General features: G+C 40.1%; 1 protein-coding gene across 3 annotated transcripts in view; it reads right to left on the bottom strand.

Annotated features, from left to right (window-relative positions):
* PSME4 (proteasome activator subunit 4) overlaps nt 1-11781 on the bottom strand; it is a 114448-nt gene extending 102667 nt beyond the window's left edge. For 2 of the 3 annotated variants that reach the window (XM_082743570.1, XM_082743571.1), the window contains exon 1: nt 11495-11777. In XM_082743570.1, the coding sequence (XP_082599696.1) occupies nt 11495-11736 (242 nt within the window). In that variant the 5' untranslated portion in view covers nt 11737-11777. Of the gene's footprint in view, nt 1-11494 lie in introns of all 3 variants that reach the window. The other variant, XR_014314890.1, reaches the window with a different exon arrangement.
* Nucleotides 11782-13583: the final 1802 nt, after the last annotated feature.

Below are 13583 nucleotides of genomic sequence, written 5' to 3'. Positions count from 1 at the left end.
GGTGAGATATAAGAATTTTTAAAACTATGTCTTCATACCTGACAATGGTCATGGTCATTTTATTTGCTTTAAAATACTTGTCATGAGATTCCTAAAAAACCTCTTCCCTCTAACCAGAACAAAACAAAACAAAACAAAACAAAACAAAACCAACCTTCCTCCACACTTTACTGTCTTTTCCTTCTGTTCCTAAGATACCACCAATGAAAAAATTTAAAAAGCCAAAATGTGCGGAGAAAGTCAGAAGATCAGGAATTAATTATCTTGACTTGATTACGGGACTAACTCCTGCATCGTAACACATAATACTAAAAATGCAGATACAGCTTCTCATTACTAGGAAGAGTGAATGAACAGATAAAATGTAGGCTTTTCTCATAAACCCCCCTTTCTCTTTTCACTCAATAACCCACGTATTCAAAATGCCTTTCTAGATATGATGAAATATGTACTGGAAAACGAAATATACAGAAATAAGGGAGACAAATGAAGTAGAGTTTTGTGATTTTTTTTTTTTAACCAATGTTTCATCATAGATGAGTTGTCCACTGAACTGAATCTTGAAAGATTAGAAAGCCATCATCACTCTGAATAAGCAACCGAGGGTCAAGAAAATCTGAGCCATTTGAGGAAAGAGGCAGGAACAGGCACAGGAGACAGGTCTAGGCAGAGGAAGAGCAAAACAGCATTCTGTGACAAAAAGACACAATCAAGAGAATGTTCCTTACTCTTTCATTTCACTTCCAAAGAGGTCAAGCTGAGGATCAAGAAAAGGAATACACCATCACAAAACAAACAAAACAAAAAACAAAAAAGGATATCAATTCTAAGTGTCTGCTGATATGGAAGAAAGGCAAATTAGGACTTATCTAAATATCTTCTGTTGCTATGTTCTAGAATACTTTGCAACTCCCAACATCATAATCAACTCTGAATAGCCAGAATATTTATTGATTTCAACACAATAGCCAAGCCAGCAGGAGCAGCAAGGTTCTACAAATTTGCAGAGAATTCAAAGTGCTCAAGGCCAGTCCCTTGGGCAACTCATTTAATCTATTTGTAAAGCCTAGGTTTCCTCACAAGGTTATGGTGGTGAGTAACTGACTAATATACAAGAAAGACATTCTGATTTAACTGATCTACAGTGGAGCCCCAAGGACCTGTTGTTTGTATGCTTCCCGGACATTTCACTACATTCGAGAACCACTGTACCTTTACAGACTGACTGGAGAACAGATATGGTTTAAAATCGATTTAAATCATTAAAAATAAAATATAATCTGCTTCAAATAGTATTTCTTTAGTTATGAGTCTAAATGTACCTTAAGATATTTGCTTACTATATATTTTCTTGTGAATTAGTTGTTCATATCCTTAGAAGCCTAGCTATCCTTAAGTTTTCCTCTTTCGCAGAGTCTTCCTTCATTCCCAACCAAAATTGCTATCTCTGTCCTCTCTGTCCTTTAATAGCTTATACCAAACTGAGTGTTTTCCACATTCTATTTCTTACTGGAGTTATACATGTATACATTATTGTATTTCTTCAGATGACTGACAGGTAAGGATGACAGGGACATGCCTATATACACATGTAAACCCTCAACTCTAACCAAAGACTGAAACAAGGTGGGCGTTCTGAGAAACATTTTTTTGGCTGACCAAATGTATATCTTGAGAAATATACTGGCTTTTATAATTAAAAAGAGCTCACGAGAACTAGTTCTATCTTTAAAAGAAAAAAAAAATCCTTTAAACTAACAATAAATATTTTACCAAATTAAGCAAACTGGCCTTAAAATATTGAGCAGGTTTCCGAAACACACTATAAAACAGGTCTATTATCTTTACCAAGTATAGTATTTCTGATGGAAGGCTCTAAATAGACAAGGAGGTCTGAGGTACACACTCTTCTCTTTATCCCCATCTATACCACAGGCTAAACATTCTCACCAGAGCTTCAGCATATTATATTTCAGAGTTATATTCTTTATGACTTATTAAAACTGACATGACAATTTCTGGAGTAGAACAGGCATTCCCTATTAATATCTAATAATGATCCCTCTCTTCTTTTCCCAGTTGCTTCTCTCTGGAGTCATGGACAAGGAGCATTCACCTCTTGAAATGCTTTACTGAATGCCAGTTAAGAGCAAGACATGGCAAAAGGGAATGGAAAGTAACAAATGGTCCTGGAGCATAAAGCCTAGAAGACACAGATAACTTAAGTCTTTCAGTATAATGCTCCAAGCACCTACTTTAACAGTTACGGGGTCAACTTGTTCATATCTCTCTTCCCCCATGTTAAATGGCTTTCTCAAAATTCCTGCTTACCTAACCAAATTCCACCTCAAGACTCAGGTGCAGTTCTTCCCCAGGTAGCCTTCCTAGGCTATACAGCCTGGGAGTTTGCTTCCTCTGGGACACATGGTTAAGAGAAAGCCCTGTGGTCATCAGACAAATCAGCTAATACATTACCTCACTAAGTTTCATTTCTTCAAGGGTAAAACTGGGATAACAAACATACCTACAATTCATAGGGTTGTTTGTGAAAATTAAGTGAAATAATGAATATAAAGTCATTAGCATAGTGCTGGCACACTCTGAGGCCTCAACATATGGTAGGTCGTATCTATGCCACTCATTCAATAATCTATTAACTAATGCTCTTGTATAAGATCACCCAGTTGACTAATTTTTTAAACTGCTGCAACTTTTCATTTTTATCCCTTTTATCTCTGTGGCTCAAGGTGTAGGTGTTGACCCGATGATCTGAATTACAGAAACCTGTAAAATCAGTAGCTTTCATATTTGGGGAGTCACAAACATGTATACATGTATACATGTTATACATAAACATGTATAAAACTGGAAAAAAAAAAAAGCTCATATAAAAACCTGAAATTAAGGTCATAAACATTCACCCTTATTACTTCTAAGTTTACTCTAATAGTTCTAATTTAGTTTACTAACAAACAAACCCCTCAAAAGAAAAAACTAAACTAAACTAAACTAAAAAACTAAAATGATTTCACAATCCTTTGGTCATAACCCACAATTGAAAAATTCTCTATTAAGCACTAATGAATGAACATACAGATGAAAAATAGTGAGACCATACAAACTACAAAAAAAAAAAAAAAAAAAAAAAAGCCCCACAAAATTAAAAGTTTTAAGATACTTGCCTATTTAATTATGATTTTTAAAAAATCACATTTTAGGGGTGCCACATTTTAGGCTAGGTGGGTTAAACCTCTGCATTCAGCTCAGGTCATGATCTCAGGGTGCTGGGATCAAGCCCCGCATTGTGCTCTCTGCTCAGCGAGGAGCCTACTTCCCCCTCTCTCTGCCTGCCTCTCTGCCTACTTGTGATCCCTCTCTCTGTCAAATAAATAAATAAAATCTTTTTTAAAAAAACCACATTTTAAATCATTCCAGAATTTGTTAAATGATAACTGTTTTCCTGCCATACACAAAATAGAAACCTCTGTTTGGTATATGTTGACAGAAATTTGACAATATTTTACTTACTGGGATGTCTGGAAGTAACCCACCTTCCTTCATAAATAAACTCTTTAGGAATCTGCCCAAAATATAAACACTCTAATGCAAAAGATTGCATTCATAAAGTTTCTTACTCTAAAAGCTTCTATTTCATCTTTGGTTTAAAAAAGAAGTATGTCAGAAAACAAGATGAAATACTCATACTTGAGAGCCCAAAGATTACTAACACATTTCTTTTAGAGTACCTACCATTAGGAGATTAGAAAGCATTGTTAATAATTCTTAAGCAGTTTACAATTTATTTGAACTACAATAATATTCTCAAACCCATTTCACAGATGCAATAGTGTTACTTTTTTTTTCATGGGAAGGGAAAAATATTTACCAGATTTTGAATTTTTTTTAAGCTTTTTTTTCTTTTTAAGTAATCTCTACACCTAATGTGGGGCTCCAACTCATAACCCTGAGATCAAGAATTAATTGCAGGTTCTTCTAATTGAACCAGCCAGGCACCTCTTTATTTTTAGACTCTAAAATTTAGGATCTAATTATTTTGGGGGTGAAAAAAAAAACTAGCATAAAAAGGTGATGATCACTACCAAAACTGTATGGTTCACCTATTCAAAAACTGTATTAGCTACACTCTAAATTATTTAGCATTAAATATTTAAACATAACAATTACTACAGATTTATTTTTAAATAAAGTCTCAAACTCATCAATGCAACCAATATAATCTGCTTTCTTCTCTAATTAACTTTGCTAAACCCACTCCCCCAGACTCCCACTTTTGATTATGAAACACACCATTCTCCTCTTTAACCAAAGTGCTCCTTCCCTCCATTTCTTTTACTAAATGTTTAAGTTTCTTTTGAATCCCATATTAAACTAGATCTCATCCCATAGTTCTTTTCTCCATTTTGACTGTGTAAGTAGTAATCTCTTAGAATTCCATAACACTTTAGTTTACAAAGAACAAAAAAATTAATTACAATATCATTGAGTACAAAGGAATGTATACACACTGCTGTACCACTGCAGTAAATGCTGGGAAAGGAGAAAAGGAAGTAAACATAGAGGACACTGACCTCAAGAAGGCTCACAGTAGAGGGAAGATAATACACAAAGACTACAAAAGCACTAACAAGGGATCAAGAGAGTGCACTAAAAGGGAAGAAATGCTGAGTGTAGGCCGAATATGGAAGTAGCCAACCTCAAGATTCCAAATGGGAGTATTTATAGTATGTGCTGCTTTTAACATTCCAGTGGCTGTGTCAATGAATATTTTGTGTGTGTGTGTGTGTGTCAATGAATATTAACGTTTTTTTTGGTGTTTGCTTGTTGTTGCTTTTATTACCCTATTCTCAGCTTGCCATTCACACTGTATGAGATTTTGATCTAATTTTCTACACAGGTTAGAAAAAAACACAGATTTGGATTTTGTATTAAAAAGGAGAAAAAGTGGGGCGCCTGAGTGGCTCAGTGGGTTAAAGCCTCTGCCTTCTGCTCGGGTCATGATCCCGGGGTCCTGGGATGGAGTCCCGCATCGGGCTCTCTGCTCGGCAGGGAGCCTGCTTCCTCCTCTCTCTCTGCCTGCCTCTCTGCCTACTTGTGATCTCTGTCTGTCAAATAAATAAATAAAAATGTAGGGTATGTGCTTTGGTGAGTGCTGTGAAGTATGTAAACCTGGCGATTCACAGACCTGTACCCCTGGGGATAAAAATGTATGTTTATAAAAAATTAAAAATTTTTAAAAAAGAAAAAAGGAGAAAAGGAGAGCAGTGAGAGAAGATTCACTAGAAATGTTTCATTTAACAGAAAAGTTAACACCCAGGTTTCAAAATGAGAAAATGGGTGAAGAAGTTGTACCCGTATTTACTACTAAATAAATAAGCATCCCTTAAAAACACAAGAAACTGCCTCCATTTTACTTCAGTCAAGAACATGTACTTCAAAGACAATTTACTGGAGCAAGACCACTTGGAAAATTGTTTTTAAATGATACATTCACATTTCTGAACAAGAAATAGTACGGTTTCACTAATTTTTTCCCCTAACTGCCCTTCTCAGTGCCTCCATTTAGGGCATTAAAACATACTGGTCAGAAAAAGAATTTTTTTAAGTAATGCACTTAGAATTCATATTTTCTTTCCTCAAGTTTCTTGATGGAGCTACGACTTGCCAAGGCTGTCCTTAAAGAACAAAAATTTGTGCTTAGAGAAAAGCACTGGAATTTCCCAAAAGGGCAGACATCTTTCACTAACATATCCAAAGAGCCCAAACCAGTGCCTGCCCCCAACAAAGCACTCAGAAAATATTTGTTCAAGACTCCTGCCGCTACTCCTTTGCATCCAACTATGTATTAACCTTATAAGGACCTCAGTATCTTTGTTTTTAAAATGGAGAATTCAAGGAAGTCCTAGTTGCCCCAGGACAGATTCTATGTCTCTGCAGTTAAGAGGGGGAGAAGAAAGATGCCAAAATACACAAATGTTCATTAATAAGCTGTATTATAAATCATTGTCCATGGAGTCTGTCTGCAGTAAACCTTAGACAAAACAATGCAAATGGAAACTCAGAATTAAAACCACAAATTCTGTAAGTAGAATTTCATGAGATTGATCAAAGTGATGTTGGATTATTGTTCATTTTCCTGAGTTTGAGAATGGCATCAGTATTGACTTTTTTGGTTTAATTCCTTTTCCTTTGCGGATACATACTGGAAGCACTTATGAATGGAGTAATATGCTTCAAACACAATGCAGGGAGGGTGGGGTGCATGAAAGTGGAAGGAACATGACTGGCCACGAGTTGATAATTGAAGACAGATTATGGGTACCTGGAGTTCACTAGACTATTGTCTTCCCTTGTACATGTTTGCTATGTTCCACGATAAAAAAAAGTTTAAAGCAAAATAAATTTAAAAAGTATTCAAAAACTATTCAAATCATATATATATTGACAAATGAAATTCTCCAAAAACATCCTCACTAGTTATAGTGAGAAGAAATTGACAAGGTGCTTTAAAAGAATGATTAAGAGAGGTTCTTGAGGGAAGTCTGACTGGCTGTCAATGGGAGGATATGACTCTTAATCTAAGTCATGAGTTCAAGCCCCAAATCAGACATGGCACCTACTTGAAAACGAAAAAAAGAAAGAATGAAAGTAAGACAAGAAAGAAACTAAAAAGGTGTTTGAAAAATGGGAAGGGCCTCAAATATACATACATAAAATATCTAAGTTTGAGATGGCTATGAAAAATTAAATGTGTACATATGTAGGTAAAGGGGATATCTGTATTATCTGCTCAATTTTGCTCTGAACCTAAAGCTGCTCTAAAAACTAAAGTTAGTTAATTTAAAGAAAAAAAAAAGAAAGAGGGGTGCCTGGATGGCTCAGTGGGTTAGAGCCTCTGCCTTCGGCTCAGGTCGTGATCTCAGGGTCCTGGAGTCAAGCCCTACATCAGGCTCTCTGCTCAGCGGAGAGCCTGCTTCCTCCTCTCTGCCTCTCTGCCTACTTGTGATCACTGTCAAATAAATAAATAAATAAAATCTTTTAAAAAAAGAAAGAAAGAAACGTGAAGGACAGTTTATTGTGCTCTTATACAACTCTGTCAGAAAAATTCATGTCCCCCAAAATAATTTAATTAACTTACTTTGCTTTTTCTATGGAAAACCAGCTTTCAAATCAATTCAACAAAGAAATTCTAGTTCCTGTTTTGAGTGGGGTCATATAATAACAAAGGGCAAACTTTTCCACTATTTTCCCTAACTGGTTCTCACTGATTAATGTGGTAATCTGTCAAGATGTCAAGACTTTCTACAAGTAAAAAGCACTTCTATTTATCGTGTACTTCACAATTTCAATACTTAAACATTAGATATCCAAATAAGTACATCATGTTAATAGCTGAGATTCGGTGGTTAGCATTTTCTACTTTCTCCCCCAACACAGAGATGATACAAATTTGGGTGCTCTTGTGGTCAGATTATTACTTTCCACAAAAGAAGTTCAGTGTATTTGATAATTCATATCTTGACTAAACTTAAGTTTCCGGTGGTTATGTAATCTAATTAAAAACATTATGCGGTTTCAACTGGGATAATCCAATTCCTATCCAGGAAGGCTAATCATGTTCTTAATAATAATTAAACAAGGAAGTTACAGTTTAATTAGCAAATGTAATGATTTGTCAGTATAATAGAGTCATTTCATTGTAATAAAACAGCACAGAATATAACATTTCATCATTAAAACAAGTAAGACATTTAAATGTGTTTCATAATACACCAAGTGCACATCCTTCACTAAAATCAAAATTCTGCTTAAAAAAAAGAAAGCATTATGGATGGGGTAAACTTGTAGGAAATAGTAGGCTATTCACTTGTTTTCCCTCCTCCAGATCATTTTAAAGGAACAGAAAGCTAGAAAGGCCCTTTGGGACTAACTCAATGGTTTTTCAAGCAGTATGTTTCAGAGCCCTGAGCAGGCTTTAGGGGGTTATGTGATCACTAAACTGTTAAAAAGAAAGAAAAAAAAAAATCAGTGCAACTTTATCCTGTCCAAGGAGCCCAATACCAGGTTTAAGATTTTGCTTTTATAGAACAGTTCATGGATAAGTTTTAAGTTTGAAAAACCACAAAAAGTCTACACTCCTCCCACTTTCCAAAAGAGGACCCTAAAGCTGAGAGAGGTTAAACAAGACCAAGATGGTAAGAATGTTCACAGCAAAGCCAGGTATAGATAACTGATGTCTTTAAACTAGACCTCACTACCTCACATGAAAGGTCCAGAGAGACAAGGGGAAAAAAAAGCAAGTTTCAGGATTATCCTTCTTCGACTCCGTCATTCTCTACATGGACTATACCAGTTATCCATCAACATCTTTCACTTCGAGTCCAGAAAACTGTCTTTACTGCTGTTTCCCAAAGACCATTAGGTTTGTGCCTCTCTTCTCCCAATTTGTTTCCCTGCTTCTTAAAAACATTCCCTCTGATATTACCTCACATAATGTCTCTAATACTTTAGCTTGTCCATACAAGAGAGCTTGTATTTTACCACAGGGCCAATTTTTAAAGCATGCAGAAATAACCTTTCTTCACAGAGATGTTACACAGACCCATTGTCTGGGAAATGGATAAAAACAGAATGATGGTTAGTACCTAAGTGAGGTAAAAAGTAAAAAAAAAAAAGGGAGCTGGAGCCTGAGTATCCCCAAACCAGAACTCTACCCGACACAGACCTGTGATGCCCAGATTAGGAGTGTACACTTCTGGTCCGGATCCAGTCCCAGTGCCTCTGAACAGCATTTACACTCTGGTCTTCTTTAGGAATGGGCTTGATCTATATATACAACTACTTCCAGTACTTTACAAGCTGCTCAAATAGTCCTTGCAGAAAGATACACACTGGCCTATTTGAGGCTCTACAGGATAAAAAATAAAGTCACAAAATACCAGACCAGGAATGTTTCTCAGGAATTACTTAGTCCAACCCCCTCATTTCTTTCACAAGAATACCAAAACACACAATTAAAGGAACCTTCCCACAATCACAGAGCTACTGGTAAAAGATTTTATTTTCATTACTACTTTCCATTCCTCTACAAAGTGCTAAATATGATCACTACTCAGGTAATTGACAGCTGGCATCATTTAGATGTAAACTTGTGCAACACACAAGGCTCATTAAAAAACAAGTGCAACTATAAACAGGTCACCTTAACATGACTTAGGAAAAAAAAAATACAACCAAGATCACAACATGTCCCACCAAGTTCAAAATGTCTCATAGTGCAATCCTGAGAATCAGTTTGCAGCATTTAACCACTGTTCCAAAATAAACCTCTGACAGCACTGAATGGTTCGGGGTTCACAGGCTAATAAGACTTATTAACTGCAATCTAGCCTAAACACCAAGGACTGTCTCCACTGTATTTTTAGCCATTTCTAGGTAAAAGCTACTTATACTTAACAAGCCAAAAATAATACAACTCTAGGTGCTAATTTGCCAAGCTTAGTAATATGTCAGAAAACAAAGCTTAAATCTGTGTAGATTCCAGATTCAGAAACCCAAAGCAGATATGCATTCACACATTGGTATACTTATACACTGTGCATTTAAAAGCTGTGTCCTAGGGCGCCTGGATGGCTCAGTGGGTTAAGCCTCTGCCTTGGGCTAGGGTCAGGCTAGGGTCATGATCTCGGGGGCTTGATCACATCAGGCTCTCTGCTCAGCAGGGGGCCTGTCCCCCTTCTCTCTGCCTGCCTCTCTGCCTGCTTGTGATCTCTCTCTCTCTGCCAAATAAAAAATAAAATCTTAAAAGTTGTGTCCTCTAAAATGGTTATTCTCTGGTAAATCTAACAAGAGTGATCAAAATGCAGGAATTACTGGAACTAACAAAATAACTTTATTTTTATTGTGCCTAAGAAACACAAACACATAGGAAGTTCACTTGAAATATCATTTGATGTTAATCAATTAAAAAACATTTCTTTGTTTTGACTGAAAGTGGTTCTTCCGCCGGTTGCATTTCTTTTTTTACCCAAAGTCTCCTATTAATCCTAAATACACAAACTTCTCCATTCTCTAATCAGGGAAGAGCTGTTAACCTTGACATTTTATGTCACTCTGTGAAAAGGGTAAATTAAGTGTTTTAGTTTTGTCTTCATTAAAAAGGGATTACTACCCCCACCACCACCGTCAAGAGGAGATGAGAAATTTGTCAGAGGCTCCCTAATAACTGGCAGATAAGAATCATCCTGTGAGGAAATGTTGAGAAGACTATTGCATTACAAAACCCTGAGTCATCACCCAGTTAACTCAGCAGATTTGGGTAAACACTGGAGAGGTAACTTATGTCTTGTGTGTTTATTATCCATCCATACCCACATGCATGAACATACAATGTTACCAGATTTTGTGTACAGTTAACCAAACAAGATACAGCACAACTTTCTTAAAAAGTACTTCTGACACAGTGAAGATGCCCATCTTGCTGGTTATTTGGACATAAATGGATATATATAGTCTCTAACCTTTCCTCCCAGACTGTATTTTTACTTCTTTCCCCCTTACTTTCAGTGGCACTAAAGTTTGCCAGGTGTTTGTGCAAAAAAACAAAAAAAACAGTAACAGTAATAAAAGAATAATACAACAACTGAAACTGATTTAGGTCATCTATATTCATCTGAGAGACTCAAAATTAACACAAGCCAGGTACTCATAATGCCCTAGACAATCTGACAGCTCTCCTCTCTATTTTCCTTAGGGTTGCACATTTCCAAAGGAAATGTCACAACTAGAGAAACACACTTCCCGGACGTTCCAAGACTCAACATTCTCAACATTAACGCCTCGTATACAGCCCGAGAATGTGGTAAGGACTGATTTTAAACCAATTTCAATAAAAGCCACAGACTGAGCAGGCCCAAAAAAGCAGAATCTACAAGTTTCCTACGGCCTCCTACCCATTCAGAAAGTTATGAGACATGAATTGAGGGATACGAAGAGGCGGAGACCGTAGAGGAAAAGCCGGAGCAAGCACCAGGAGAAGTCAATAGTTGCTCCCCCATAGATGAATCCTGTCTCTCCTCCCCCATGAGTCTTTAAAGGTCCAAGGAGGACCTTTGGGGGACCGCTCACCTCTTTCCCTGGGAGCCCGGTGCCCTCCGGCTCCCCAGGGCCCCGCAGGTCGGAAGACAACAACCCGAATCCTTGGGGGAAAGGCAGCTGGGGAGGACGCAGAGGGCTCGTAAGGACCGAGGAGGTCCGGCAGGAAAGTGGCAGGGAGGGCACTTGAGTGCTTCCCAAGCTTCTTGTCGCGATTCTCAGACTAATGCTCCCGGACCACTGGCTAGAGTCGGGGCAGAGTTGAGTCCAGCGGTCCGGTACGGACAAAGAGCCACCTCCCCCCCACCCTGGACGCCCCCCCCCCCCCGAGCCTTTGCTCCCCACCCACTCCCGCCCACCCTACAGGCCCGCACAGACTTACGTGGAGAGTTTCCTGGTCCAGAAAAGGCCCCCGGGCCACAGCTCTTGGAGCTGCACGGCCCGGCCCAGGTTGCTTTTGATCTGGGCCAGCTGCAAGTCTGACTCGGCGTCCAGCCGCTCGGCATAGGGCAGCAGCTTGTTGTAGACGATCTCCTTCTGAGGGACGAACCCCCGCGGGTCCGGGCCGGGACGCCCACCGGGCTCCGGGGGATCCCTGCCTTCCGCCCGTTCGGCCGGCTCCATGAGCCTAGGGACACCCCCCCCACCCCCGCCCACCCTAACCCTCCCCGGCCCCCACCCCTCTCCGGGCTCCGCCTCCTCCGCGTCGTCGTCGCCCCGCGCCCGCAGGCGGCCCGTCGCCCTCGGCCCGACCGCTGGGCCCCCTCCCCTGGCCGGCGCGCTGCTGGCCCCCGCGCGATCCCGGTTCGTTGGCGGCGGCAGCGGCCGCTCCGCCCGCCCCGCACCGGCTCGGCTGGTGACGCTGCAGCAGCCGGGCCCGCAGGTTCCGGACGGGCCTCAAGTCACTTCCGGGGCGGGGCGGGGCGGGGCGGAGCGACGGCGTCGGAGGAGGTGGTGGCGGTGGTGGCGGTGGTGGCGGCGGTGGCGGCGGCGGTGGTAGCGGCCGTGGGAGCCCAGCGGGCCGCGCCTCCTTCGCGGTGGGGCCGGCTCGGAGCCCCCACCCCCGGGCCTCACCCGCGGAGCGCGAGGCTGCCCCACCGGAAACACGAGGCGGAATTCCAAGCTATTGTCCTTTCCCGCTTGGGGTCGCGCGCTCTGTGCGGCTGCCGGTAGTCGCCGTGCCTTCCGACAAGGCAGTGGGCCTAGTCCCAACCCCGAGTGTGCGGAAAAACTTAGGTACTCTGTGTCCGTATCACTTGATACTTACAGATTTGTTTGCTCAGTGACCTTTAAGCCCTCCCACTTTCTGGTATTCTTCGGGCCACCCTCATCCCAAAAAAGTGAATAGTTACTCATTTAACAAATACTAAGTGAACTACTATTCTGTGTGTCAGACGCTCCTTTTAGGCCCTTGAGATGAGAAGAGCAAGTGGTTTCTGCCCTCCAGGGTTTTGCAATCAACTGGAGCTTTAGTCCAGGGAATAAGCAGTTAAAAGACAATAGTCTTAATTGCTGGATAACTACAGGATGCCTTGGGAACACCTAAAGGGTTATTTCAAACTGGAGGGGTGTCAAGTAGCTTCCTAGACAGGATACATAAAGTTGAGGTTAAAGGCTTTGAGTGCAAAGGTATAGTTAAGCTGAAGGAAAATCCTAGAGGCTGCAAGCATGAACTCTGGGAATTCAAAGTTCTGAATGGCTGCATATTGCTTGGAAGAGGAGCACAGGATTGAAACCTAGAAAGGAATACTAGGGCGTTTTCAGAACTTCAAACTTAAAAGCAACAAAAACCTCTGAAACATTTTAGGCATAGGAACGGCATGATACAATTTACATTTTCAAAGAATCACTCAGACTTTATGTAGAGAGTAAATTAAAACAGACTCGAGTTGGAAACTGGAGGACCCTTTAAGAAGCTGTGACATACTGGTGGCATGGATGATAGTTGAAATAATTTGAGAACTATTGCAGTAGGAAGAATGGCCTGGACTTGGTAGCTGATTGAACATGAAGAGTAAGACAATGGGAAGAAATAGGATGAGTTCAGATTTCTGGTTTGAGAAGCTGGATAGATAATGTAGTCCTTCTTGGAGATAGCAGAAACAGATTTGGAGGCTGAATCCCTAAAGGATGGAAAAGTACTTTGATATATGGATCAGGACGATACAAGCTATTGTCTTTTTTTTTTTTTTTTTTTAATTTATTTGACAGAGAGAGAGAGATATCACAAGTAGGCAGAGAGGCAGGCAGAGAGAGGTGGGGGAAGCAGGCTCTCTGCTAAGCAGGGAGCCTGATGCAGGGCTTGATCCCAGTACCCTGAGATCATGACCTGAGCCAAAGACCAAAGACAGAGACTTAACCCACTGAGCCACCCAGGTGCCCCTGATACAGACTATTGTTAAAAGATAACTGAGACTTAATAACAATTTTAAGAGTCTATTGGAATTGGGCAGGGCCAAACCAGAATTAGT

Source organism: Mustela nivalis, assembly GCF_964662115.1.
Source record: "Mustela nivalis genome assembly, chromosome: 8".
Taxonomy (NCBI): domain Eukaryota; kingdom Metazoa; phylum Chordata; class Mammalia; order Carnivora; family Mustelidae; genus Mustela; species Mustela nivalis.
The sequence above is the reverse complement of the archived record's forward strand: the minus strand, read 5'-3'. Positions and strand labels throughout refer to the sequence as shown.